The sequence below is a fragment of the Poromitra crassiceps genome (assembly GCF_964638095.1).
Source record: "Poromitra crassiceps genome assembly, chromosome: 1".
NCBI classification, from domain to species: Eukaryota; Metazoa; Chordata; class Actinopteri; order Beryciformes; family Melamphaidae; genus Poromitra; species Poromitra crassiceps.
Genome location: NC_139623.1, coordinates 30,959,117 through 30,986,968, shown reverse-complemented (window position 1 = coordinate 30,986,968; position 27,852 = coordinate 30,959,117). Strand labels below are relative to the sequence as shown.

The window sequence follows — 27,852 nt, the reverse complement described above, 5'->3', positions numbered from 1 at the left end:
TTAAAATCTCTTAGAAATCTCACTTAACTAAGATCACTGAGCTCTACTGATTATTTCCCCTTGATTTTATTCATGACAGACTTGAATATTAATGCTGCTTATTCAGCTTACAAACACATGTTCTCCTACTATGCTCCTTTCATGCTGCCCTCTCTCCGCTGCAAGACATTTTTAATTAGTACCATTTTTAATTAGTACCTGAGGAGGGATGCTGCCCCCCCTCATTTACTCACATCAATGTTTACTTTACCCCCCCCCCCCATTCACTCTCAAAGACCCTATGTTTACTTTTCTCACTTACCCCCATTCACTCTCAATGACCCTATGTTTACTTTTCTCACTTACTGTCAACGACCCTACCCCCAGATCAGCTGGAGCTTGAAGGACTGCAGTATTGAAGACAAATGTTCAAATATTGAACGTGTTTCGCGTCCCAATCGCACGGAAACACTCCGTCACTCCATCAGGTCACCCTCAGCGCACTCCCCAAGTTTGAAGTCGATCCGACCAACGGTTCTCCAGATACGCGAAGGACAGATAAGAGAGAGAGACAGGCAGACAGACGATCCTGTCATTATAGTATACAGTAGATGTAATTAAAAGATGCCACTTTTGATGGAATAAAATAGCAGAAAAGAGCAGATTTTTTAAATGAATGCAACAAATACGAGCGTTACAATTCACAAAAACTCTCTCAATGAGGAAAAGACAACAACGATGCAATCCTTTGTGCAGACCCGGGTTCAATTCCTGGCAGCGGTACTGGCTTGGTCAGACGTCCGTACAGACACACCGGGTGGCAAGCCAGTGGGGTATGAGTCCTGGTCGCTGCACTAGTGCCTTCTCTGGTCGGTCGGGGTGCGCCTGTTCGGGGGGAGAGGAACTGGGGGGAATAGCGTGATCCTGCCTTTGAAACTCCGCGTTGTTAGGTGAAAAGAAGTGGTTGGCGACTGCACATGTATCGGAGGAAGCAAGTGCTAGTCTACAACTCTCCCTAGATCATCAGAGGGGGTGGTGCAACGACCGGGACAGCAGGGAGAATTGGCCAAGTACAATTGGGGAGAAAAAACAAGGTCAAATATCATCATCAGGCAATGCAGGGAGCAGCTTATTGCTCGCCGGCTATCCACAAAGCCATCTGCAATACACTGTGTACTGCACATAGGATCAGACTGCTGCTGAACCTTCCTCAAATCATGTACAGTATAGCATCTTGATGCACGCAAACTCCATATGAATGCAGACGTGCCGTCCATGTATCTCCTGCTTCTCATGATGATTGCGGCCTGAATGTTTCTTAGTGGCGCTGTAGGACAATTCGACTCTCCAGTCTCCACAGGCCCCAACGAGAAAGAAAACGACCAGATTCAGCCAATGGTTCTAGGTCCTCTTTCCTTCAGCCAATCCTGGACAGATGCGTGTTTACAAAATTGCGGTGGCATCTGGAATGGTTTCAAATTCCAGGTGGATTTCCAAACACAGCCAACTGTTGTTTTGGCCACAATTATGCCATTTTGACCTGGCCTCGCACACTCCATCGCATCCCTTTCTGTGGCGACGATGAAGGTTCTTCTACACACACACACACACACACACACACACCTAGTATATCGTATCCCTTCTGAAGACAGCACAGTAAGCTCTGTAGAGCACCATCGCATGTGTACTTCTAGTGACCGCCTTTCCCTCTGTTATAGGAGCCCAGTCTGATACTGTTAACTACTGAGTTGTCTAACCACTGGATAGCTTGGTTGACGTGCTTGCTATGATGTTAACGCTAGATATACGATACCATCTTGTTGTGTGCTGTATAGAAAAACGATTGAGACTGTCCTTGCTTTGCGGAAACAATGCATTTATTGCTCCTGTGCACAAAAGTGAATACAGTCCATTTCTTTGGACAAAAAATACCAAAGGCACAGAGCACACCAAACAATTGTTACCGCCACAGCGTAGCGAAGCGGTCAAAAACCCTTTGCCCTTCCGGGGTGAAACAGTGAAGACAGTACCTAATCTACCTATAAAGATCAACTGAGCCCAGGTAATATGGCACAGTGACCTCCCATGGACATACAAATTATTACACATAATCAGTAATCACACAGGAAATAAGACCAGACCAAATTTGGCTCCTACACCCTCCATACACAAACACACACATTGAGCAGAACCCAACAGTAACACGAGGCAGACAAACTGCTAAAGAGTTTGTGGAGAACTCCACTGCCACTCACTCTCTCCACACTGTAAAAATCACTTCAGGCACTATGTGAAAGGTGTTTGCCAGGTCACCGTCCAGGTGAGCGCATGTATTAAACTCAGGACCGCAAAACACCACAAGCTCAGTGAGGGACAGAGTAATAGCGTTAGCTCAAGCTATCAGTTTGTGTTTTTGTACTGTATGCTTCAAGCCATAGCAAAAATGAGGAATGACAAAGCTACGACCTTTTCTGGGACTAAGAATACCCTGGTAAGCACAAAGGACAGTGGAAAATGTTCAAATATGACACAAAACAAGCACAGAGGACAGTGGAAAACATTTGAATATGACACAAAACAAGCAGTATCAAAATAACTGCATTTAACTGAGGGTGGAGTTTAGGCTTGGACAGATGAAGCCAATGACGAAGTGCAGTTTCTCGAATGGCCACTTGAGGTGGAAACCAAAAGAGAGTCAATCCCCATTCACCCCCATGTTAAAATGCCCGAGTTTACTGCAAAAATACACATTTTGAGGAGATGAAACTGAGGAGAGCATAAGGTTGTTTGGAGCAGGGATGATTTGAGGAGATGAAACTGAGGAGAGCATAAGGTTGTATGGAGCAGGGATGATTTGAGGAGAATGCAGACTTGGTGGGTGGCAGGAGAGAAAATGGACTGAGGCCAAAGAAGAGACACCAACCCCAGAATGAATTCCCAGAGCAAATGATCTTGCAGTGGGTGTTAACTTAAGGTTTATCTCCTCACCCCATGGGACCCTGGAGGGGTCTTAAAGGAGGCTGTGGATGAGACATTGGTGGAGAGGCAGGATTTCCTTCCTCCGAACAAGTCTGTCCTATTTTGAATCACGGCAGGAGGAATCAGGAATCCATCGTATACACTGGCCAGAAAAGGCCAGGGGAAGAGACAGAGAGCAATGTAACTGCCACTTTAGGATGTCATTCAAATGGTTCACAGGGTAAGCAGGAGGACCAGGTCGTGGTTCACAGGGTAAGCAGGAGGACCAGGTCGTGGTTCACAGGGTAAGCAGGAGGACCAGGTCGTAGGTTAACAGGGTAAGCAGGAGGACCAGGTCGTTGGTTAACAGGGTAAGCAGGAGGACCAGGTCGTAGGTTAACAGGGTAAGCAGGAGGACCAGGTCGTAGGTTAACAGGGTAAGCAGGAGGACCAGGTCGTGGTTCACAGGGTAAGCAGGAGGACCAGGTCGTAGGTTAACAGGGTAAGCAGGAGGACCAGGTCGTAGGTTAACAGGGTAAGCAGGAGGACCAAGTCGTAGGTTAACAGGGTAAGCAGGAGGACCAGGTAGTAGGTTAACAGGGTAAGCAGGAGGACCAGGTCGTAGGTTAACAGGGTAAGCAGGAGGACCAGGTCGTAGGTTAACAGGGTAAGCAGGAGGACCAGGTCGTAGGTTCACAGGGTAAGCAGGAGGACCAGGTCGTAGGTTCACAGGGTAAGCAGGAGGACCAGGTCGTAGGTTCACAGGGTAAGCAGGAGGACCAGGTCGTAGGTTCACAGGGTAAGCAGGAGGACCAGGTCGTGGTTGACTTTAAAAGGAGGAAAAGTCCCAAAGTGTTGGGTTAAGGAAGTCCCAGAAAGTGCAGTATCCATCTGCAAATCAAACTCTTCAATACCTTCTTCCACATGATTTAACTTTTTTTAATCAGAAGTAAACTGATTTATTTTCATAAACAGGTAACTGTCATCATTCAGCACACATTAAAGTTTCCTTATAACCCAAACAACACTGACTTGGACTGGACCTTTGTCCTATGTCCTCCAACTGGCTGGGTGATATGGACCAAATTAATTTCACAATAATTCTAAAGATCTATTTTGATATCGATATATATCTGCTAACCCATGAAATCACATTCTAATTATAATCATATTGTTGTTCATTGTTGTTGTTGTTCATCAAGATAATTTTGTATCGTGATATGTATCATTATAGATAATACGATTTTATCTATACCATTCCATTGAAAGATGATAAACAATAATATTGAATTATTGATCATTCCTGTCCCGAACCTATCCCACCCCACCAAGCTAATAGGGATGACGTGCTTGGGAGTGCTGGAGCAGAGAGAAGACTTCAGATGAAACTTCAGACTGTGTGCATCTCCGTCATGTTCTCAGCTGGGATCTGTTTCCCTCTGACCCTAACAGATGATCAGGGTGTCTTCCTCCAGGCAGCACAGGGAGTGGCCACTAGCCTGGGTAAACCTAGCCCCCACGTGACCTGCTCTCAGACCTGCTCTCAGTCACTCACCTTGTGACTCGTAAGCAGGGTAAGCCTGAGAGCAGGTCACTGGGGGCTGGGTTTACCCAGGCTAAGTGGCCACTGTCTAACAGATGATCAGGGTGTCTTCCTCCAGGCAGCACAGGGAGTGGCCACTGTCTAACAGATGATCAGGGTGTCTTCCTCCAGGCAGCACAGGGAGTGGCCACTGTCTAACAGATGATCAGGGTGTCTTCCTCCAGGCAGCACAGGGAGTGGCCACTGTCTAACAGATGATCAGGGTGTCTTCCTCCAGGCAGCACAGGGAGTGGCCACTGTCTAACAGATGATCAGGGTGTCTTCCTCCAGGCAGCACAGGGAGTGGCCACTGTCCAACTAGCTCCCATCTGATAACACTGGTCAAATCCTGCATGAGTCAGCAGGAATTCCCCTCATTAGACAGAAGGGCTGTTTGTGTGTGTTTGTGTGTGTGTGTGTGTGTGTGTGTGTGTGTGTGTGTGTGTGTGTGTGTGTGTGTGTGTGTGTGTGATTCATGCTCCCTATTGGGTCGAGCAACCGTCATACACAATGAAGCCTTTGTCGACCCAAAGCTATGGCAGATAACTATTATTCCTTCATCTTCTACCACCAAAATACAGGGCAGAACCTGATAGTGAACAATGCACATCCGTTGTTTAAGTTTATGTTTTACTGCAATAAATGCTGGACGGGGTGTGTGCCGAAATCAAGAGTGAACGCTAACCATTCAGAAATCCTGGTGTGAATGTTTGCTGACACAAGGCAACATTAAACTGCCATATTGCCGTACGTAGTTTGGTGCAATATTCTCAACATACATAGAGAACCAGTAAATAGCAAAGATTGATGCTGCCATAGGGGGCGATATTCCAGGAATTGGATGAGTATAGGCAGGCCGCTTTCCGTCTTTGGTCTAAAGTGTCCCGTTCACTGTCATTTGACTCTCTGTGTTTCAGTGTTGGAGGAACTATTGGCCCGTGACCTCCAGAGACACATGAGCCCAGGCAGACCAACACAACAACCTCAGCCCCCGGGGAAGTGCTGACTGCTGGCATAGTTGCTATGAGTTTTACCTGCATTAGTTTGCTCTAAATAAAAATATTTGTATCAAGAATCGTACCCCCCGCCCCTTAGATTGTTATTCTGTGTCCTCTGAAATCAGACCAGAAATGTTTGAAGGTGATGGCATTAAACTATTCTCTTTCATTATGTTATTATAGCCTCAATCAAACCTAGGTTTATTAGAATATCATTAATAATAGATGTGTGGTGGCAAATATAACCGAACCAACTCACTCATTTCCTTTGCAGGGCATAAGTAGAGTAGATGAGGCAGTAGTCGAGAAAGCTGCAGTCTGGATCAGAAAAGAGAAAAGCGTGGATCCAGATTCACAGAGGATGAAAAGGCTTCATCTTGGAAATATTTCTCAGCTAAAAGAAAGAAGACTGCCCAACCCTCTTGACCTACTTATAAAAACATTGATAGCTGTCAACAGCCATTCCTTAACGTTGGGCCATTAGCTTCATATAGGGAGACAGTTCACATAGATGTGAATAAAATGTGTGTGAAGCTGAAGGGCAAAAAATCAAATCAGTGTTTTCTCTTCATTCATACAGCAGCATTGGCACCACACTGAATACTGATGGAAAAATATATCATCATGACATCCCAACAATATCCAAAACAAAGTCATTTTTAAAGCACAAAAGGTCCTGGATCAGGTACTGAATCAAGGAATACATCCAGTAGCTTTGACATAACCACCTCTGCTAACAAAAATTCAAAGTGGGCTATTACAGATTCGCTTTTGTTAAGTGGAATATCATTTTGAGACGTCGCACACCTACAATCTGCAAGGCTTTTGTGGGTGACAAGGCTATTTAGATCATTGGGTTTAATATATAATGTGGGTGTCGCTGCCATAGCAGTTAAATCAGTCTGCCATCAGTTAAAACTGTGCCTTCTACTGTATCAAAGGTCTCAAAGGATTTAAGCTGCACATTTCCTTGCACCTCATGTTTAAAGTTTGGTTAGTATAAAACAGGCAGTCTACTCTTTTGTGCTATGTAGTCTACTAAAACCTGACTGCAATTTCTCCATGTTATGACCCAAAATAATAATAATCATGATAATCATAATTATTATTATTATTACAAATTAAAACTGCTTTCTACGGAGATGGATCTAGTTACTGGAAGTCAAATAATCAGGTTTAATAGAATCCACTAAAACAAAAACTCAATATTATCTGCATGAAAACAGTCTCCCTCATCTCCACATGTCATATTTCACACTTGTACAAGTATCATTATTCTGGTTTCTGCTTTTAATGCTGCTCTTCATTGTCTTAAATGTTGATTGGATTGTCTCAGACCATAGGAGGAAGTGTGTTTTTAAACTGCATGTGATATTACCCCTTTAGGTTTTGTGTACTCATAAAAGTAATACATACAGTAGTTGCACTAATAGGCTTGTTTATGCAGTAGGAAAGCACTGAGCGATCAGCCAGTGTGGGTTTCAGCTGTTCTCCTTCAAACAGTGATTTCCATTTCATATAATTTTTACCTATGAATATTCAAATAATTAACTCGTCGTAGTTCTATGTGACTCAACAATAATGCATTGTTAATCAGAGATGTACGTGTAATCCTTGAAATAGCAGCTGCAAGCAGACTACACACTCTTGAAATAATCCTAATTCTTTGCTATTTTAATGTGATTATATATCCAATGATTACACTTAGTACACAACACTCCTTGTTTCCTGTCAACTCACTGTTTCCCTAAAGGTTAGGAGGTGATGAAACCATGTTTTGTCACAAGCTGACCAGTTAAACACTTGACGCAGTAAACACAGAGTTGGTTTTAGTATCAGTGACACAGCACAGCAGTGATGTTATTCCTTTTTGTTCTAAAATGTGAAGAATGTAACATTCTGTAACAATAGGCAGTAGCCTACCGGTATACGTATGTATTATGCTCTACTAAGATTCCGGGAACACCAAATGACCAAGGGTAGTGGTAAATACAGAGTAAACTTGTTTGCCCTCAATGATTGGTGTAACAGTTGATCTGAAAATAGATGAGCAAACATTCAGCCACATTTCACATTTTACGTGGATAAACTGAGTTCACCCCCCACTACGCCCCTGCAAATGACATGTGTCTACCAGATGCAGGGCAAAGCTAGCTTGAGCTGCAGTGATGCTGAAGATGAGCCCATGATGCTGGAATGGCCCTGCACAGAGGAGGGACACATGGAGCATCAGGGAAACTTTGACAATGAATCAGTTTCTAACAGGGATGCTACTGCTGGCAACTCTGGGACATCCTGGTGCTCCACCTGAATCCTACTTCCACAATCCACAAAAGTATCATAAACAACCCTACATATCAGATGGGTTGTGTGTGGAGGGGGGGATGAGAGAGAGAGAGAGAGAGAAAGAGAGAGAAAGATGGAGTGAGTGAGTGAGTGAGTGAGTGAGTGAGTGAGTGAGTGAGTGAGTGAGAGAGAGAGAGAGAGAGTGTGTGAGAGTGAGTGCGTAGGCTAGCGGTGTACTCACGCCCTGGTCTTGGGGAAGCCCATGGACAGCAGCACGTCCAGCGCGGCGGCGGACCCATGTTTGACGGCGCCTGGCCGGCTCTGGCGCTGCCTCCGCGGGGTGACTTTGGAGTAGAGGTCCTCTTTAGCTGCCATAACTCACTACAGCTGTTCCATTGGTCAACTGAGTCCTCGTATCCGCTAATGTGCTTTCATTAAAAAGAAACAGAAAGATGGAAGCGGCACAGGCAATTTCAACCAGGGTTGTTTGGGTTGAGCGGAAGAAGCTATACTCAGAGACGCCAAGCCCAACAAGCTGCCTCCTCCTGACGTCTCAAAACCATTAGCAGGGGGGGGTCAGCCATCGGAAGTCACTTTTGCTCTCTCACCCATGGCCCCGATGCACATTCCGCGACGGAGATGGACGAACATGTCTGGTTTTCCTCCCAGCGCCTCGCATCCGGTGTGCTGAATTAGAAATCAGATGCAACTACACTTCCTCCCCTCACGATGTCTTATTTATGAATGGGGGTAACCGTTTGAGTGAGCGACGGCTCAGCCCGTAAAAGGTTGCAGCTCCGTCCTACTGCGCAGCCCCTTTCTTAAAGAGACAGTACCCAGATTAGCCTACAACGCTGTAATAACAAACCGGTTTGCTGTTCAAACGTAATGTGTGGGTCAATGGTAGCCTCCGATTTCGACTAGCCTACTCATTCGTTTCACTCATAGTCTCAGATATGCACCCCGGAATTTCACTGTCGGCTCGGGGTCATCCCTATGTTCCCCGGGTCCTATGTTCCCCGGGTCCTATGTTCCCCGTTTTTGTGGGACCGGGGAACATAGAAGCCGCAATGCCGACCTTAGGTTTAGGCGTGGGGGTGGGAGAGGTTAGGTTTTGGGTTAGGGTCTGGGGGAGGTTAGGTTTAGGCATGGGGGGAGGTTAGGTTTGGCGTGGGGGCTGGGAGAGGTTAGTGAAAAACGGGGAACATAGGACCCGGGGAACATAGGTACGCTCCCGTGGCACAGTCAGTGGTAGCATTCCTACCCCACTCTCACTTCACAGCAAGGTCCCGCATGGGATGCTGTTGACACTGACAGCCTGGGTAAACCCAGCCTTCAACATGACGTCAGACTATGTCTATGACTGTAGCGTAAGCGCCAGACTATTCGTGACTGATAATAGGCTACATAGAGGTACCGTGGAGGCTGGTTTACGCAGGCTAGGTATGTCTCACCATGCCTTTGGTACCTCGTGCCCAGGTGGTGCTATCTCGTCGAAAGGGCCTTTCTGTGTGGAGTTTGCATGTTCTCCCAGTGTTCCCCTGGGGTTTCCTCTATACTAGTGGACCCCTGGGTCCATACTAGTGGACCCCTGTTAACACAGTTTAGTCTGGTTCTGGAACATAGTGGTGATGTCACTCAAGCACTCAGTGATGATGTCATTATTGCTCAAGTGACATCACATTAGGTAATTAGGGCAATTAATCAGCCCTAATTAAAAAAAAATCCAGCTCCATTAGGTCAGACACCTTGGATTCTTATTGCCTGACACGGTCTCCATTTCTCCAAATTGGGACCGTGCTGGCTGCATTCTACTGCATGTTAATACATCATACACTGATCGGCAAGTACCTCATACAACCCCACATTAAAAAAATGCAAACTATCCCTTTAAGCATCAACTCCCCAACAAAACTTAAATTAAATCTGTACAGCTGGTTGCAAATTATGCCACCAGTACATACTTGTACCCAGTGTATTACTCCTGCCATTCTTATTTATTTTCAAAATCTATCTAGTATGTGTAGGCATACATTGATTTTCATGATAGTTTCTAACTACATAGCGAAGTCATTTTGAGGATAGGACTAGTCTACATGCCAAGGCGACAGTAGCCCATGTATGCAACATCGAAACAAGCACACATTCATCAATACTTTCATGTTACAATGTGTTTTAAGACCAACATCATGTAGGCTATGTACATGTGTTTCTTTATTACGGACATGCTACTTCTTTTATTGCACTTATCTGTTGTCTGTATTTTTAAGAGGCTATTAACTAACAGTGTACGTAGCTCAACTTCCTGTTTACAGTATGGAAGGCAATGATTATTTTATAAAGTAGCTTGTTGACAGATGACAGCACAACCCAAGTGAACACAATTTTATTATCAAACAATATATAGTCAATGTTACGATCATCTCAGCTGATTCATCAGCTCTAATTATTCTACATAGGCAAGATTTGTGTCAAGCAATGTAGGAAACCTATGGTGTTTGCCAATTTAAATATTTGACCTGAATATGAATAACAAATTCATAGTATGGATCTATCTATGGATTTTTGACCTTATCGAACAATTTAATCACATAACCTGAGTATTGTTCAATTATAACACATGGAAACAAATTAGTGCCATGTGAGTGTTTGGAGGTAGATGATAAAACCAAGATGAGAATTGCCATCATAGGAAGGTTGGGGTATTCCCTACCTACAAGTATATCTCAAAAGATCATGTAGGGGGCGACCTGCCTCACACCACTGCTGTGGTCAGAAATATTGATCATCTGTTGCATTATCACAACTGACATGTTGCACTGGCATTGGGAAAATCACTTCAAATGAGTAAGAATTATAACACATGACCTGAAGAGAAAATACTACTGCACCAAATGTGTAATATTCCTAGTTCCATCACTTTAAGTTAAAGGCACTTTAAAGGCAATGTGTTGGTAATCAATCATTTTGGAAAACATGTTTAATAAATGTCAATTCAAATTCATGTGTATATTTCCACAAGGAAAATATGAAGGAGTGTGACATCACAGCGGACACCTCTCTTTGTTCCAACAGGAAATGAATGGCAGCATACATTAAAGTTTTACGCCTTAGTATTTAGTTCAGAGGTTTCCACCCGTTGTCTCAGCACCCATTAAACTTGCCTCTAGTCTCACTGCACCCAATACACACATACTGTACATATACACACACACACACAAATACACTAGAAACATGAGAATATTAGTACAACCGCAAATTAACAAGAGGAAATCCACCTTAAAAGAGAGTTTTGCACTGATCCAGTCTCATACAAGCCAGTTTCTAGAATAGCCATGGATGAGATCAAGTTAATCTAGCATTTCCAGTTGGCCAATGAGAAGGTCCAGTTGCAGCTACTGTTAAAACTACAAGATGTGTCATTATTTACAGCGAATCAAAACTTGCTAAAACTTGAAAAGACGTTGTACATATCAAGTACATTGTCGTTCAATTAAAAATAAGCATAACAAGAAAAATAAAAAACCTCTTCGACATTCTCAAACAGTAAATTGCGATCACTAAGTGATGATATTCACACTACGGGGGGGTGGGGGTGGGGGTAGGGGGGTAAATTGCTCATGCATTTACATACCTTTTTGTTATTGGAAAGAATGATACAGGCTTTTTTTTTTAACCACATGGAAAATTCTATTCAGCTGGTGCCAGATGAGTCACTGTAATTCACGTGAAGTCTTATTTAAAGTAAAAGTGAATTAGTCTTGTTATTAGGAGGCATGGAAACTCAAAAACCGCCCATGCACGCAACATAGGCGGCAGAATTTCTAAGGTTAAAATTAAAGACGAGTGGCAAATTATCAAAGCTTGTTCTATTACCAAATCTATCAATGTACACAAGACAGCAGTGTCAGTAGTCTTAACATTTCATGACTTGTCTTTAGTAAATTATTCCAATCCAAAGTGACGTATCCAACACATTTAAGTTGAGGCACTGCATCATGAGGGTGAGCATAGGCCAACTCAACAATCATACAAGTCTATGAAAACAAATCAAAACACAAGATGTTGAAAACAGTTACAACTTCAGAGGGGAAAAATCCCATGTGCTGAGAGACAAATAAAAATAAAGTGTTCTCCCGCCCGTCATCCTCATCAGCGCACCCATGAGCTCCCTGCAGGCTATACCACGAAGGACGACTTCTGTTTGAATTCCCCCTGGGACACAAACGCATCAAACATCACAACAGGAAAACATTTCTTAACATCCAAATGTGCTGAACAAAGGAAAGTGTCCCAAATAAACAGACATACTAAGACTGAGTGAGGAAATTAAAGTCTCTACTGTAAACTTGGAATGACACATTTAGGTTGAAAGAGACACAGTCTTACTTACATCTTCATCATCACCACCGCCGTACAAAGATGGAGGCTGGTAGACCACGGAGGGCTTTGGTTTGCTTGGGGGGATAAAAAAAACAACAAGTTGAGCCAATCACAGAGACAGATGTAACCTGAGGGAAAATATCTGGATCAAGTAATATGGCACAGACTAATCTGCTAACATATTGAGTCAGCTTCAATGAGAATGATCTTACCTTTCACTCTTCTCTGTAAAGGGGGAAACAAATAAAAACAAATGTAAGTCAAACGAATGACTCCGCACATCTCAATACCCCACAGATACTTTGCACCTCCCTGCAATTTGGTTTGTCTTTACTGTAACTGATAGTGCGTCCCCCCCACCCCAGAATTTTTTTCCAAACCGAGCCATTGATGACATGAGGGATAGACTCCAGGGTTTTTGCGACTCTCCTTGAACACTTGTTCAACTTAAATATGCATCCAAATCTTAATGTATAACTTCAATATCACTATGTTAAAGTCTAAAATTAAAGCCTATCACCCAGAATCTAATCATATATCCTCCGCATTAGCCAGATTCAAAGCTAGGTTAGGGTTAGGGGGGGGAGTCAGAGTCAGTATACCCTCTGAAAAAAGGTAGACTACACCACTGACAGAACCCAAGTGGTGCGTAGGTCGGAGACGTTTCAGACTGAAAACAAATCTTGTCTGAGATGACAGAGGCTTGAGAGGCGGGCCATAAGCATGTAGATTGTTTGATTTGACAATTCTGGGGACTTGATTTGGCATTGGCCAATCCTGGCGTGTTCTGCCCTCAGATCGACTGGGATTCAGCGTGTTGTGGCGCTACGGATCCACAGAGTGAGAGTACCAGGCAGCCAGCTACTTCCGTGTGGAGCGGAGCGGACAATCCGATGCATGAGTGCTGCCTGCCCGCCTGGACGTTAACGTTATCCTGGAATGCGAGTTTAACGAGCCAGTTACATTTCTTTGCATTCTTAGACATTACCGTTTGCTTTATTTTGTATGTTACATACAATTGGCCAAGTTATTAGTTAGTTTATGGGCTAGAAATTCTGCCAGGTTACAGACACATTTTTTCCTTAATTTCGAGGAGAAAATTCTCCTGAAATGAAGAGTGATTGACAGCTGCCATGTTGTGATATGATTGGTTGAAATGGGGTCGAAATTTGATAGTACTATGTGACGTCAGGAAAACTGTAGATTACTGTTATGAATGAAATCTTGAAAAATTAACTTTTGATGTGAAAAACTAAAGAAATTTGATTTTTGTGAAATACATTCTTTGCATACATTATTAAATAGGTGGACTGAATACCCAGGTATTTGAACCAAAATAAAAAATATAATCATTTTTGGGTTCAGCTAGTCTTTAAGGTCTAAAAAAATAAATTTTTTAATTGACGGGAGAGAGGTTTTTTTCCCATACTTCCTAATAAAGACACTATTTGGAGGTACAAGGTTTCTGGATTTCAATTTCAACGCTGAATATCAGAATATTGGTGATCATAGTAATTACTATTAATAAAGGAGTAGAAAGAATGTACACTCACTGGGCAGATATCCTTTCTTGTTGGCATACCAAATGCCAAGTCCCAGTAAGGCCAGTAGCAGGAGAGCCACTATCACCCCAGCAACAATACCACCAGTATTCACGTCACCTGGAAAGAACAGTTTCACATAAGACATCACATTTTGAGTTGCAGTCAAACACCTGGGTTGGGGTCAACTTCCAATTCAATCAATTCAGGAACTGGATTATCTTCAAAATTCAAAACTTAAATCCTAAACAAGTTCCAACACCAGTCCATAAAGAAATAGAGAATGGTGCCTCTATCTTTATGATGTGAATTACAGTTTCAATATACATAGGAAGTGAATTGACCCACAATTGTAGATGTTGAAACTAGATTAGAATAGTTCTCCGCTGCAAGAGACATCCTCCAAAGTGAAAAATAGGCCTTTTGACAGCTCCTGTTGACGTGTGCAGCCCAACCAGTTTATTGACTTTCTAGTGTTTGCATGCTGATCGCTCTACACCAGCTCAAACAGGTTTCAAGATTGCCACTACTTGCAAACACAAACATATTGATCATGGACTACTTTACAATGTTTTCATTCCGCAACTGCTCAGGCCTCAGGCTAAAACATGCTTTTGTTATTAGTATTATTATTATTAAACCTTTATTTAACCAGGTGAGTCCCATTGAGATGACAAGATCTCTTTTTCGAGAGAGCCCTGGCCAAGATAGCAGCAATACAGTTTCAACCAGACACACATTCAAATATTAAAAGCACATTATGTCAAAGCATACAGTGACAAACAGATCACAGAATCAAAAGCCAAAAAGACAGACAGGAACTCAAAGAGCACATAAGGAAACATAAAAACACAAAAGCAAAACATGTATAACAACATGTATGAAAGCAAACATTAAAGAGATATGCAACCCCCCCGTGACCAGAGAGAAGAAAGCCTGGCCTTCATGTCTTTTTTTTTTCTTTTTTTTTTTCAAAAAAAGGGCGGGGTGTTTTCAGGCTTTCGAATCCGCCCACTCCACATTTGGATAGGATGAGCTTTTGTGGGGCTGGCAAATTTCAGATCCAATGGCAGAGCTCTGTGCATTTCCTGCTCACACATGTGTAGTTTCAGTTAAAGCCAGCTAGCGCTGTGAATGGATCTGCTGCTGATGTTTCTCCCTTCCACCACCCCCTCGCTTCTCCTGTCCAAACCTTGCGTCACCAGGCTCTCTCAGTCCAAACACCAGCATACCGTTTTACTTCGTCGAACCAAACGGTTCAGCTAACGCTATAATCGGGAGACCATAGAACATTTCACTCCGACCAAAACTTTAAAAAAAAAAATCTTTAAACTGGCTAAAAAGTTAGATAGAAATAATACTTATTTGTAACACAAAATGCAATTCAGGAATATTTGAATATTGGACAAAATAAAATAAAATTAAATGTAAACCCTAAGAGAAACACACATCCACCGATGGGGTGTATATATACGCCTTGCAAATACAACGTGAATAGTGAAATGGGCAGTTTGACCGTAACATGGTTGCACTGTGATATCCACTCCAACAAGACTTGCTTACTTGATGACACTTTTTCAATAAAAACACATTTATGCAATGACTTTACATAATGTATATTTATGTCGCATCATTTAGCCTGTGCTGTGATGTGCAGGAGCAGCAAGTAAAAGTTATAAAACTAAGCCTGAATGAGCCTTGTTCATTGTTGTGAAAGTTAGCTTAGCACAATACCGATGGTTCCAAAATGTCACCGATTACAACATGTCTAAAGATCATGGAAGTGGATGGTATCAGGAATGTCACCGATAGTTACAGGTGAGCTTACAACCTTTATCTGAAGGTAGTAGAAGTATATGGATGCATCGGGACCACTGGGGGAGCGAGCCAACACCAGTCAAAGCTGTCGGGGTCTGTGTTATTCAGTGTAGCTCAAGGCTAATTAGCCTCAAGCATATTAGCCTGGCTAACATGCTAGCGTGATGCAGGCAGACAGGAGTCGGCTAATTAGCATTGGCCGAAGTTTTGCAATGAAAGCTAGCTAGAGCAGTTTCTTGAAATGCATTCTAACCAGCCGAAATATTCACATAAAACACAGCGTATTGTTGGTGGTGGCCGTGACACTGGCGCTGCCCTACTGGGGCAGTGGGCTAGAGAAACTATCCGGGGGGGAATGCAGGATTGCAGCCAAACACCCTCTTGAGGCAGCGGAGCTGCTAGGCCCAGTTGTTGCAGCCATTTCAGCCTGATGTCCTAGTCTCCGTGAACACCGGTGTAGCTTTTGCCCCCGTGAACACAACACTTTCAACCCATGACTATCCCTAACCTGTCCCTGGCCACTAAACTAAACTCAACAAACAGACAAACACTTATTTTTACAAACAAACACAACCTAGGCTATCTGACGTAGCCTACTCTAAAACTAAACTACTAAATACTACAAAGAGATACTCAACACTTTTTCCACTTGTTTCTGCTGAAAATCAATATATATTGGAAATTAGCTGTGTTCTTGATGAATCCAGGTCAAAGTCCTGACATTTACTGTAAAACTGAGTAATTCCTCATCTCTTCTCACATACCTATGCAAACAATCAAACATGTTTTTTGTTTTTTTTACAAACAAACACAACCTAGGCTATCTGACGTACTCTAAAACTAAACCTAAACCACTAAATACTACAATTTACACTATGCAGTCTAATCAAAACGCTCCACAAATCTCTCTCTCTCTCTCTCTCTATTTCTATTCAACAATTCTCCACACTCCATAGGCCCAGCATGGTGTGCAGCCACTTTTACAAACTTTGGCTGGGAGGGGCCTAGGCACGAGAGATGGGTGGGCTGGGTTTGGTGACATCACTGATCAAGAGCTCTGCCAATAGAAAGGGAGGAAAATTGGAGTCTATAGCTGGCCTTTTTGCCTTTTTGGTTTGTATGGAACTGCATAGGTATATGTGAGAAGAGAAGAGGAATTACTCAGTTTTACAGTAAATGTCAGGACTTTGACCTGGATTCCTCAAGAACACAGCTAATTTCCTATATATTAATTTACAGCAGAAACAAGTGGAAAAAGTGTTGAGTATCTCTTTAAGAGCATTTGTTTGGAAAGTGAAGAGCACTTACGGACATCCATCTTGGCACCCTTACAGCGCTGAGCAGGCCCGGCATCGTTGGAAGCCTGGCAGTAATACGCACCCGAGTCCATCTTGGATGCAGAAGGGAACTCCTAAAGGGACAGACAGGCCACGTTTGAAAGGGATCTACTTTTCTTTTCTTATTTAGGAGAAACTGCAGCTGTGTAAGCAGAGAGAGGAGATGGCAAGTAGCTGACCAGAATGCCGTTAACTGGATTTAGCTTGTAGGTGAAATTCTTGAAGGCAGGAAACTTGCTGGGATCTTCAGGGAGAGGGGTGCCATCTTTGAACCACGTGTAGGTGGAAGGGGGCGAGCCGTCGGTGTCGTGGCAGGACAGCACAACTTTCCTGCCCGTTGTGACCGATGTGGTGATTCGACACATGGGCGGAGACGGAGGCACTGCGGGACACAACAACATACAGTTTGTTCCTGATCAACATACAGTGCTGTACAGCCCTCATTACAGTACATAAACTCAAGACGGCATGGGGCACAGTGGCTCAGCGGTTAGCACTGTCGCCTCAATGCAAGACGGCTGTGGGTTCGAATCTCCACCCATGTCCTTTCTGTGTGGTGTTTGCATGTTCTCCCCGTGTTTGCCTGGGTTTCCTCCGTGTGCTCCGGTTTCCCTCCACAGTCCAAATACATGTGTTTGTGTAGTAATAGTATCATCATGTATATAATCTAGTAAAATGTGTAGTATGTATTTGATGTATATTGTATGTATATATATATATGTATATATATGTATAACCTATGTTGTGTGTAGATATATGATGTAGTGACTGTGATTATGCTATGTAAAGCCCTTTGAGACGTGCTTGTGATAAGTGGCTATAAACATAACTGAACTGAAGACAAATGAAGGCTTCACCTGGGTTTATATGTCTGCATCTCTCACAGCTTTTACAGTAGCAATAGAGAGCCAAAGTGAACGTCACTTCCTGCTTCAGCATGGTACCAGAGATTTTCATCCGCCATTTATTTTCTCATAGATATTTCGTAAAATGCTTATGAAAATAGTTTTACTTGTTCAAACAAAACGGTTCAGCTATATTTAGAAACAGGAGAGACGACATAACATTTCACTCGGACAAAAACAGACAAATATTTTTTCGATGTTTTTTTTTGTTGGTCCGAGTGAAATGTTCTATTGTCTCTCCCGATTCGAAATATAGCTGAATTGCTTGGTTTGACCAAGTAAAACTATTTTTAAAGGGCATTTTACAATATGTCTATGGGAAAATAAATTACGGATGAAAATCTCTGGTATCATGCTGAAGCAGGAAGTGACGTTCACTTTGGCTCTCTATACATGAGCCAGGGTGGATTACAAATAGGGTGGGGATAGGTTTAATAAATATTTTAATTAGGGCTGTCAAACGATTAATTTTGTTAAACGCGATTAATCGTGCGATTAACTACAGTTAATCGCGATTAATCGCATCTTTAAAATGCCATTATTTTGCATTGCAAAGCATTTTTTATTAGATATTAATAATTCTTACCAGTGTGTCGTGATTGGGAATCAAATTAATGCAAATAAATGTACTTTGTGATCTTGAATTTTAGATTTATTTTCAATTCAATAGAAGTGCAATGTAGACAGGAGGTCACAAAATGTCTACAAAATGCATCTTGAATAGAAAATAAATGCACAATAATTGTAAACACTCCAGAACGCTCCAGAACCGATACTTCCGGCGGCGGCGCTGTGGAGCAGTCGAAACCCAAAATGACACAGCCGAAGAAGGCTGTATCTAAGCTAAAAACTTTGGCACTTCCATGTGAATAATGGCTCGGTATTGGAAACTGTGTAGTGTATTGATAACGTGTATCGCGTGAAGCCATTGGAGCCGACCCCCCAGTGGTTAGAGGACCTGCGCATCCGAGACTCTGAAGGAAGAATGAGTGATGAGTCTCGCGCTAGCTAGCTGGCTGCTAGCTGGCCGCTAGCTGGCTGCTAGCTGCTAGCTGGCCGCTAGCTGCTCTGGTATGCTTAGCTTTTAGGTGATAGCTCAAACTCGATGTACTTCGGTGATATTTTAATTCCGTTTTACACAAGGTGCAAACTACTGCTCTTGACTTGTCCACTGTGCCATTTGGGAGTTATTTAAAGTAAAATGAGCCATTTAGAAGCGCATTGCTGTCTTTTAAGTCTTCCATGCCTCCACAGGCAGGAGACAGGAAACGGCTGCGAACGGCTTGACTACAAGTACGGGTGCGACGAAGGGACAAAATAGCGGCATGCGATTAACGCGATTAAAAAAAATAACGCGTTATGGGCGGCCCTTAATCGCATCGCGATTAATGCGTTAACGCTGACAGCCCTAATTTTAATAAAACTCAGCCTTACCCAGAACAGTCAGCTTCACTTTGGCTTCCCCAAACTTGCCGTTGCCAGAGACCTCACAGTCGTAAACTCCATTATCCTTACGGGTCACTTTGCTGAATCTCACATTACCATCGAATGTTGTCACGCGGCCTTCATACTGTGCTGTGGGAGAGTTGCGTCGTTACATAATAACACTTTTACCATAAAAATACGGACAAATGACCTGAAAATATTCTGTCAACATTCTATAAATAGACACAGACACAAACACAGACTGTGAATCAACTTACCTGTGGGTTTCCCGTCAAAAACCACATATGTTGTTGAGCCTTTTATGTCGCTAAACTTCCACTCGACTCTGGCTTTGCCAAAGTCGGCTGAGTGAGAGCATGTGAGATCAGCCCCTGAAATTACAGTTTTCAATTAATCCAAAATGATCACACAGTTAAAGAAATTATTTCCTGTCTTATGCAATATGTAACAGAAACTGTTTCGGAATGTATCTGCCCATCAAAGTTTTGGGTAAATTTACATACTTAAAGGAACACTCCGCCCATTTTCAACCAGCTTTGTATCATTAGAACATCAGTAGTATATCAGAAAACTGTAAACTGTTTTGAAGTCTGTCATTTAATTTGACAGTTATTGAGTGTTAAAGTGTGGACCAGTGACATCACTGGTCCACACTAACTCAAATTAATAACTCATTAACTCAAATCAACTCTCAATAACTGTCAAACTAGATGAATGATGAATAGTTTGACAGTTATTGAGAGTTGATTTGAGTTAATGAGTTATTAATTTGAGTTAGTGTGGACCAGTGATGTCACTGGTCCACACTTTAACACTCAATAACTGTCAAATTAAATGACAGACTTCAAAACAGTTTACAGTTTTCTGATATACTACTGATGTTCTAATGATACAAAGCTGGTTGAAAATGGGCGGAGTGTTCCTTTAATGTTCCTGAAGAATGACTTGTACATGGAAAATACTTTTAAAACTCTTAGCCCATCAAAAGTCAAAAAGCAGGTATATTTTACTCCAGCCGTAACTAATATGAACTAAATCTTTCCAAACTTACATTCCCAATAGTGTTTTTTGTTTGTTTTATATGTTATTTTATTTTATGTTTCAGGTAGGTACATACATTACATATCATGTTACGTAGTATGAATACCTTTACATCTCCCTTTGCAGTAAAAAACACAACACTCTTAACCACCAGGGGTCGTCAATTGTTGTTTTGATAACTGAAGCCCCTTTTTAGACTGGCCAAAAATCCCACTAATATCCACAAACTAGTGGCATTTTCTTCAGTCTAAAAGTTTCCAAGCTGGGCCGTTTAACCGATATAGAGCAACCCTGCAAATGAGGTGGGTTTTTACGTGACGACTCTGCGCCCCATAGCGATATAAATCTTGGAGGGGGTCCAACGCGTGATTTTCCAACCCTACTTCTCCTCCTGCTGATTTGCCGCTTCCTTTTCCAGCGTGAATCAGTGAGATTCAGTGATTCCCACAGGCTGAAATTCGACTTTCTTAACAGTTAATTACTTTACATTGATGGAATATGCCGACAGAACAAAGTATCTCTCTCATGCTGCATGCACGAGCGCATAGAATGCGTCAAGTCAGCCAGAATGTATAAGTAGGTCATCCGCTTTAGCTCTTTCAAAATAAAACCCTCGTTGAAACGTTAACAATTAATTAAAATTTTTAGTAATGCTTTAGAGCCACAGTTTCACTATTATGTAATCTTAACATCAAAACGAGTATTTTGATACAATGTTTGTTGCTTTGCTTGTTGAAACAACTTTTTCTCCTCCAATGTGCATCAGTGAGGCTATTTACTTGTTTAAATGACATTAGTTTGACATTTTTACCCAGAAGTTTCCATTTTGTTTTGGCTGGCCTGACACTCGCCTAGGCGCTAGTTTTTTATTCCTAGGTGAAACGCGGGATGACCACGCCCCAAACTCATTGGGCCGTGTTCGCAGCCACTGCTTCTTCCTGAAAACGTGCAGCAAATAAAAAAAATATGTGTTTAAGATTAGGGTTAGGGGGGAGGGAAGTTCAGGGCAGGTTGTGCGCAGCTCGTAGGATAATGGGTAAGGTGCTTGCCTGATCTTACAAGAAAAATAATGGATCCGCTTGCCTGATCTTAAACACATCTTTTTTTTACTTGCTGCACGTTTTCAGGAAGAAGCAGTGGCTGCGACCAATCAAATGAGTTTGGGGCGTGGTCATCCCGCGTTTCACCTAGGAATAAAAAAAACTTGCCGCCTGGGCAGCCGTGTGAGAGAAGAAGGGAAAAGGGAGGGGGAAGAGAGAGCCTACAGCAGTGGAGAAACGGGGGTTTAGAATGCGATGTTAAAAGTTTAAAAGGCGATGCTGCTGCCCCCTGCTGCTTTCCTGGGTAACACAAAACATGTACTAGTGGGACTTTTGATGTAAAAAAGGTATACGAGACAATTTAGGTACCCAACATTGGACTGAGGGGATTTGTCCATTTGTAGATGTTTTCTCACACACACACACACACACACACACACACACACACAAGCCCTTTTCCCACATGCGCTTTGTACCGCTAAATGACCGGAACGTGGTCTAATGCCTGCATGTGAGAAAGGCGCCGTGCCGGTATAAGCGCGACCCCGTCGTCGCGGAGATTTCACCACTTTCCAGCCTGTCAGAAGAGCGGTATGCGCTTTAGCGGATACTAGTGAGAAACGGGTGCAGTCATTTTCCGCGACACTCTCATGGGCGAGGAGTAGCCTACACACGTTGCTTAATGTTCCAGCGGACATAATCTAATCATTCGCGCACGCGCACATTAAAGCAAACTGGCGAAATGATCTTGTGATAATAAGAGCAGTAGCCTATGTCAGCTTCATGTGTGGGTGTGCTGTGCTGATTTTCCCCTCTCCTCTCTGCTCGCTCTCTGGCCACAGTCCGTCCTCCTCCTTCAGTCACAGCCCGACAGGGACTAAGCAAATGCACATAGCGAAATGTGGAAGTATTTTGCTTACGTTGCCGACAGCGAAGGCAAGCCCGGACACATCAAACGAAGCCAGTCTGTAAAAAGTGCTTCAACGCGAGGCAGGTGAACGGATGAACAAGCAAACTTATTTCACCATTCGGAGTTTTGCCGACATGTCACTCCCCACTCGCTCTGCAGTGCCGCCCCCTCGCCAAGATTTTGCCTCACGGACAAGCTAGCATGGTAACAATCAATGCCTTAGGTCTTCTAGTTTAATATAATATCAGAAACTTTGCTTTGGCTTAAAAACTGAGCTCACTATAGCCTCTGAAACTAACATTTTGATTCTGGAAATATCACAATATTATCAAAAATGGGCCCAAGCCTAAATGTAAGTCTGTGTATCCAAAGCCGAGAAATACATTTCAGTGTTCAGTCAATCCAATACTAAACAAAGCCAATATTTGGTCAACAGTAGTTCAACAAGGAATATGGCACACTGCAATTAGGATGTTGCCTTTAAAAACATAAGATATAGCTGAAAATGTGATTGTTTTATTTTGATAAGGGGCAATATGTTTAATCTATATGTACATTCCATGTTTATTTTGATGAGTGGCAATATGGTTAATCTATATGTACATTACACCGTTTTAGTCATTGTAGCTGACAGCACAGTCCTGCTAAGATGGTTTTCATTGTCTGGCTTCCTCTGTGCATCAAAGTAATTTACATTTTCTAGGACTCACCGTCATTCTCTTTCACCCGCACACTTGGAGTGTTGGTTGTGACTGAGAACTGCCCAAAGACACCTGGGGAGGGTGACAGAGGTGAGCAATATGAGTATTATTATTCAAAGGAATAGATACTATTAGTAGTATAGTAGTACTAATACTCTAGATAAGCGATTCACATATCAGGGGAGGGAACTCAACTCATCCACTACCATTTATTATACATAATACAGTGTATATGCACAGCTTGGATTTACACAAAAGTGGCAAGAAATATGTTAATTGCACAGAGGGATATATGGGTAAATATTAACTTTCAGCTGCCATCTTAATAATTCTCTGTGATTTTCCATAAAATGTGTGACTGCAGACATTGGCTTCTACTGTTGAGGAAATTAACCTGAGCAACATAGCACTGGGTTAAGCACACAATGGTTTTGTTATGCAAACGCTGGCTGGATTGTTATGCAAACGCTGCCTGGATTGCATTGCGCTTTAGCATTAGGATGGTACGATGGAGTTGTAGCAGCATACAGTTTGGGGGGGATTGGAAGAAAAAAAAATCTCACTCGCTTGCCGGGAGGTTTCTACATCTCTGCCAGCACCAGAAGGGCCCTAAGTACTAGGGATTTATCGGTTTCAAAGTACGGTACAGTATTTACCAAAATATCACAGTATATAAGGTATTTCACAAATTTAATGTAATTAATTTAATTAAAGACACCACGACCCATCGAAAACAAACAATTATTTTTGCTTTGAGGAAAAAGATTGCTTTAATATTTTTCTTTAAAAACAAATCTTCATTGATTCCCATGAATTGCTTCATTATGATTGACACAGTTTAACGGACCCTGCACTTAGCTGACTGCTCTGCTCCATCAGATCAAATGAAGACTCGGCATGACTCTTGATAGCAGCAGCAGAGGTCAGAGTTAAGCAGCGACTGACCTCCGTTGCTGAATGTATATATAATAGAGGAAACACAGGAAAATAGTTTTGAATGCACACTGCACAGGTAACATGATGCCAATAATAAGACCTGAAAATCCCTGCTGCTGCACAGAGCACAGATCTAACTTGATAAACTTGAGTATAAATCTCCACAAGTCAAAATGAACGCAGCTCTGAAAAGTGAGCCCACGTGAACAATTTGACCATCTGAGAATGGCAACATTCATAAGGCAGTGGATGTTGGATTGCACACACAAGGTTATTCTGACAATATGTATCTAACAAACCTATCAGTGCAGTACCACCAATCTATATGATGACATGGTGTCTGTTATTTTCTAGTTTCTACCTCCAACCCTATGACATATACATATTATACTATGTCACAATTGGCATCCCTTCAAAAAGCATTTAAAAACACAGCAACCGCTCAGAGCTGCGCCTGCCCTGCAGTACGCAGTGGGGTCAAATGTTCAGGGTGTGGACAAACAAAGTGTGTTTCATTCCTGTCTGCTGAGCCAGAACACTTCCTGTGAACAGCACAAACGGTCTGGCTGAAACTAGGTTCAACTGGGCGTCAGAACAGAAGCGATGCAAGGGCATGTAAAGCATCACTGTGTCACGTCACATCATAAATGTAGACATTGAGCATCTAAAGCAGGGGTGCCCAAATTCTTTCCCATGAAGGGCCAAAACTCAATCTGGGTGGAGGGCCGAGGGCCAAAAATAAACGTTGTGGAATTACATTAAAATGTATTGTGTTTTATAGAAAATTAACATTCTAAATCTAAAATAACATTTCAATATAATAATCTACTTTTTATCTGTTTGGTAATTGTAATAATTTGCAATTGGTTATATATATTTAAAAAAACATCTGCATTTGTGGGGAGCTTAAAGGCCGGCTTTACCGTGGGGAATATGAATATATATTAATTCTTAAAAAATCTAATTTCAACGGATTCGAAATTTAAGATTTTTTAAGAATTAATATATATTCATATTCCCCACGGTAAAGCCGGCCTTTAAACATTTAATCAGTAAACACCCAGTTAAAAACAGTTGTATTTTCCACCTTTGTAATCAAGAGAGAAATTTGACTTAATTCACAACTTGAAAAATCCTCAAGGTACTTTGAAAATCAGCTTTATTGTCCATCTTTTGTAAACAATTTGCCATGACAATTTGCAGGGATGCAATCTCAGGAGTGAACACAGTATCCACAGCCACATTCAGACACTGTTTCACAAAGTCACCACATGAAAAAGCTCGTCCACCCTTTGCAATCAGTGCAGATATCTGATAACTTGCCCGAGTTGCATTCTGGATAAAAAAAAAAAAAGTCTTCTCCCCCAAATCCGTGGTGGGCCAAAACAAACAGAGCGCGGGCCAAACTTGGCTCTCGAGCCCCAAATTGGTCACCACTGATCTAAAGCATCACTGTGTCACTCTGTCACATCATAAATATAGACATAGAGCACCTCTGTGCCTGTAAGTGCTAGTGTGTGTACCCTGGTAAGCCTCTGTAATACACACCAGCCTGCATTTCATGACATGGCACAACAGGAGCAGCCATTTAATCATTAACTGTGACCAGTCATTATACAAGTCACTTTTGCCAGAAAATAAAACAAGAATGTAGTGACTGACACATTACAATCACTGTATATACTATGACGACATCTGCCCACCTACAGGCAGGGCAAGGTATTTTAATAATTTTAGTAACAGCCAAACACTGCTGACTTTTCCCGTGGGCGGAGTCAAACAAAACAGCTGAGATAAGGAGGCACAGTCATAGTTTTTGTTTGATGCAGATAAAGGTGCCAGTGTAAAATGACACCAGAGCCCTCCATGACTTCCTTGTTTGCATGGCTACCATGTGAGTTTCAGGGGGAGGGGAGATAAAAGCCTTTCATAGTAAGATATTAACAGGGCAGACAGACTAGAAACTCACTGGGACAAGAGGCACAATTTTAAATCCCACTCTAGTCAATTTCACTGTTCACTGCAAAACGTTCCAAGAGGGGTTTTACTAAGCAATGCCTGTAACACACACTGTATTCAAAGTGTGCGTTTGCGTTATAGGCTAGTAGTCGTGAGGCAGATGTTGTGACTTGCAGGTGCACCGCTGAGTATTCATCGAGCAAAAGAGAGTATTTCAAAAGAAAAAGCATATTAGGCTGCCGCTGAACTTGCATATCTAATACCGAAACTGAAGAAATCTGTATTTATATATATATTGATCATCAGAAAATGATCAGGCTATTGCAGCTGAAGGTATGCTGTAGATTATCATAATTCATAAATACATTTATGTATTAAGCTCTAAGTAGGCTATATAGGCTAGTCTTCATCATTTTTAGTACTAGTGATCAAAACAAAACTTTCAATAAAGTAGTTCGGGTAATTCTAGGTTATTCACTGGCAAAACGCCCCGTTGTTTTCTGCAGAGAAAATATACCCAGAAATAAAATGTAAATGCATTAATCCTATGATGTTGGGACAGATTTGTGAACAGTCTCCCAAAGCCAGGAGACGAGCCTCTCCAAATGATCTCATCTACAGTCAAATCACTTAGCTGCTCCTTTGATAATGAATGGAAGACTGACTTTGTGTCCACTTTATTGGAGCAGCTCCAGCTTTTGTCTCTTATTGCAGATTAGAAACTTGGCTCTTTTGGTTTCTATATTTTGGAAAGAATGGGTTGGGTGATTGTAGGCTACCAGATATTATAGGCTTTTCAGGGTGAAGGAGCTGAGCATTCTTCCTCAAATCTCCAATATATTCCAGTGAGCTGAGTGAGTCATGCTCTTGTGTATTACTCATACTATGACATTCCAGCTTGAGTTAATTACTGTGATACCAAGGGCAATACCATGAGCTGTTATAATTGTAGCCTAACAAAACGTGTCCGTGCCAAGGACCCCTAAACTGACACAAGACCCCCATCTGATAAGATTTTTGCCTTTAGATGTCTTATTACAGAAAGGGTATGAAACCCATGATGACCAACATAGCCATTCATTCTGTCATTGTGTTACTTATGGATGGAATTCTAGTCTAAATAAATTATTCACATTTAGCTGGGGACCCCCTGGCCCTGGAAGGACCCCTGGAGGCCCCCGGGCCGTACTTTGAGAACCACTGGCAGTCGCTGGCCTTAGCTATCCTTCTAAAATGTATAAGAACACTTAGCTTTCGGCAATCTGCGGCCTAGAGAAGATTTTAGTCTGTCGACTGTCACCTTAGGCCAAATTTTAGTGCAATAAGTCTACTAGGATTACTAAAGTAGGATACTTTATAAGGAAGGACACAACAAAATACTTCCGAGTCCGACATAATTTCACGACACACAGGGCCGCCCGTTCATTTAAACTGTTTTTATGCAGCTGCTGGAAGTGTAGGCTACACGTATGGGGGATATAACTATGATGGCCTAAAACTAGACAAGGCAGCCTACGCCTAGTAGCCAAAACTCACCTGTTGCTGCATACAGGAACAAAGCCACCGAAACCAATCCGTTGACAAGCATGTCGTCGGCACTTGCAATTTTGTCCTTTTGTTTACAGGCCGAGCCCCACGTTAAAGTACAAACCTCCTGAATAAACGGCAAAAAAAACAGGTCAAAACCTTCCCGGTGTCGAGTAAACGAGCAGACACTTGTGTTCTGGATCCTGTCTCCACTGTAAGAAAGAAACCGCCGCCCTCACCTGTAGCTCGAGCCCAGGTGAACACAGCCCGACGAGAAGTGTAATGAGACCCTGTCTGCTACCTGGCTGACGCAAGCGGAAAACCGGTTCGACGACAACAATTTACTTTGAAATGGATTTACATAGAATGAAAAGGATAAGGGGAGACTGCGAAGCAAACCTATTTGCACTGATCAGAATTACACACGGACGGACCTATAGACTTTCTTGGCACCCTGCGCCACTCTCAGCCTCAGCTTCTGGAATGATGTCCATTAGCCTACTTG

General features: G+C 42.4%; 2 protein-coding genes across 2 annotated transcripts in view; both read right to left on the bottom strand.

Annotated features, from left to right (window-relative positions):
• ubash3ba (ubiquitin associated and SH3 domain containing Ba) overlaps positions 1 to 8,178 on the bottom strand; it is a gene marked incomplete at its 5' end in the record, with an annotated part of 35,877 nt that extends 27,699 nt beyond the window's left edge. Inside the window, one exon of the mRNA XM_083634263.1 lies at positions 8,045 to 8,178. Coding sequence (XP_083490389.1) covers positions 8,045 to 8,178 — 134 coding nt within the window. The remainder of the gene's footprint in view (positions 1 to 8,044) is intronic.
• A 1,995-nt stretch (positions 8,179 to 10,173) lies between these two features.
• Positions 10,174 to 27,758, bottom strand: f11r.1 (F11 receptor, tandem duplicate 1). Its single transcript, XM_083640990.1, has 10 exons — positions 27,357 to 27,758; positions 22,935 to 22,997; positions 19,491 to 19,604; positions 19,222 to 19,362; positions 17,062 to 17,264; positions 16,854 to 16,956; positions 13,740 to 13,847; positions 12,399 to 12,411; positions 12,197 to 12,260; positions 10,174 to 12,018 (listed from the first exon to the last, which is right to left on the bottom strand). The coding sequence occupies exons 1-10, from the start codon at positions 27,406 to 27,408 to the stop codon at positions 11,983 to 11,985; spliced, it is 897 nt and encodes a 298-aa protein (XP_083497116.1). The 5' UTR covers positions 27,409 to 27,758; the 3' UTR covers positions 10,174 to 11,982.
• Between the last annotated feature and the right edge of the window lie 94 nt (positions 27,759 to 27,852).

Excerpts from the sequence above, each read along its gene's own strand:
- f11r.1 (XM_083640990.1), bottom strand. The coding sequence starts at position 27,408 with ATGCTTGTCAACGGATTGGTTTCGGTGGCTTTGTTCCTGTATGCAGCA. Across the intron at positions 22,998-27,356 it reads GTTCCTGTATGCAGCAACAG|GTGTCTTTGGGCAGTTCTCA; the intron begins GTGAGTTTTGGC and ends CACCCTCCCCAG. Across the intron at positions 19,605-22,934 it reads GCGGGTGAAAGAGAATGACG|GGGCTGATCTCACATGCTCT; the intron begins GTGAGTCCTAGA and ends CTGTAATTTCAG.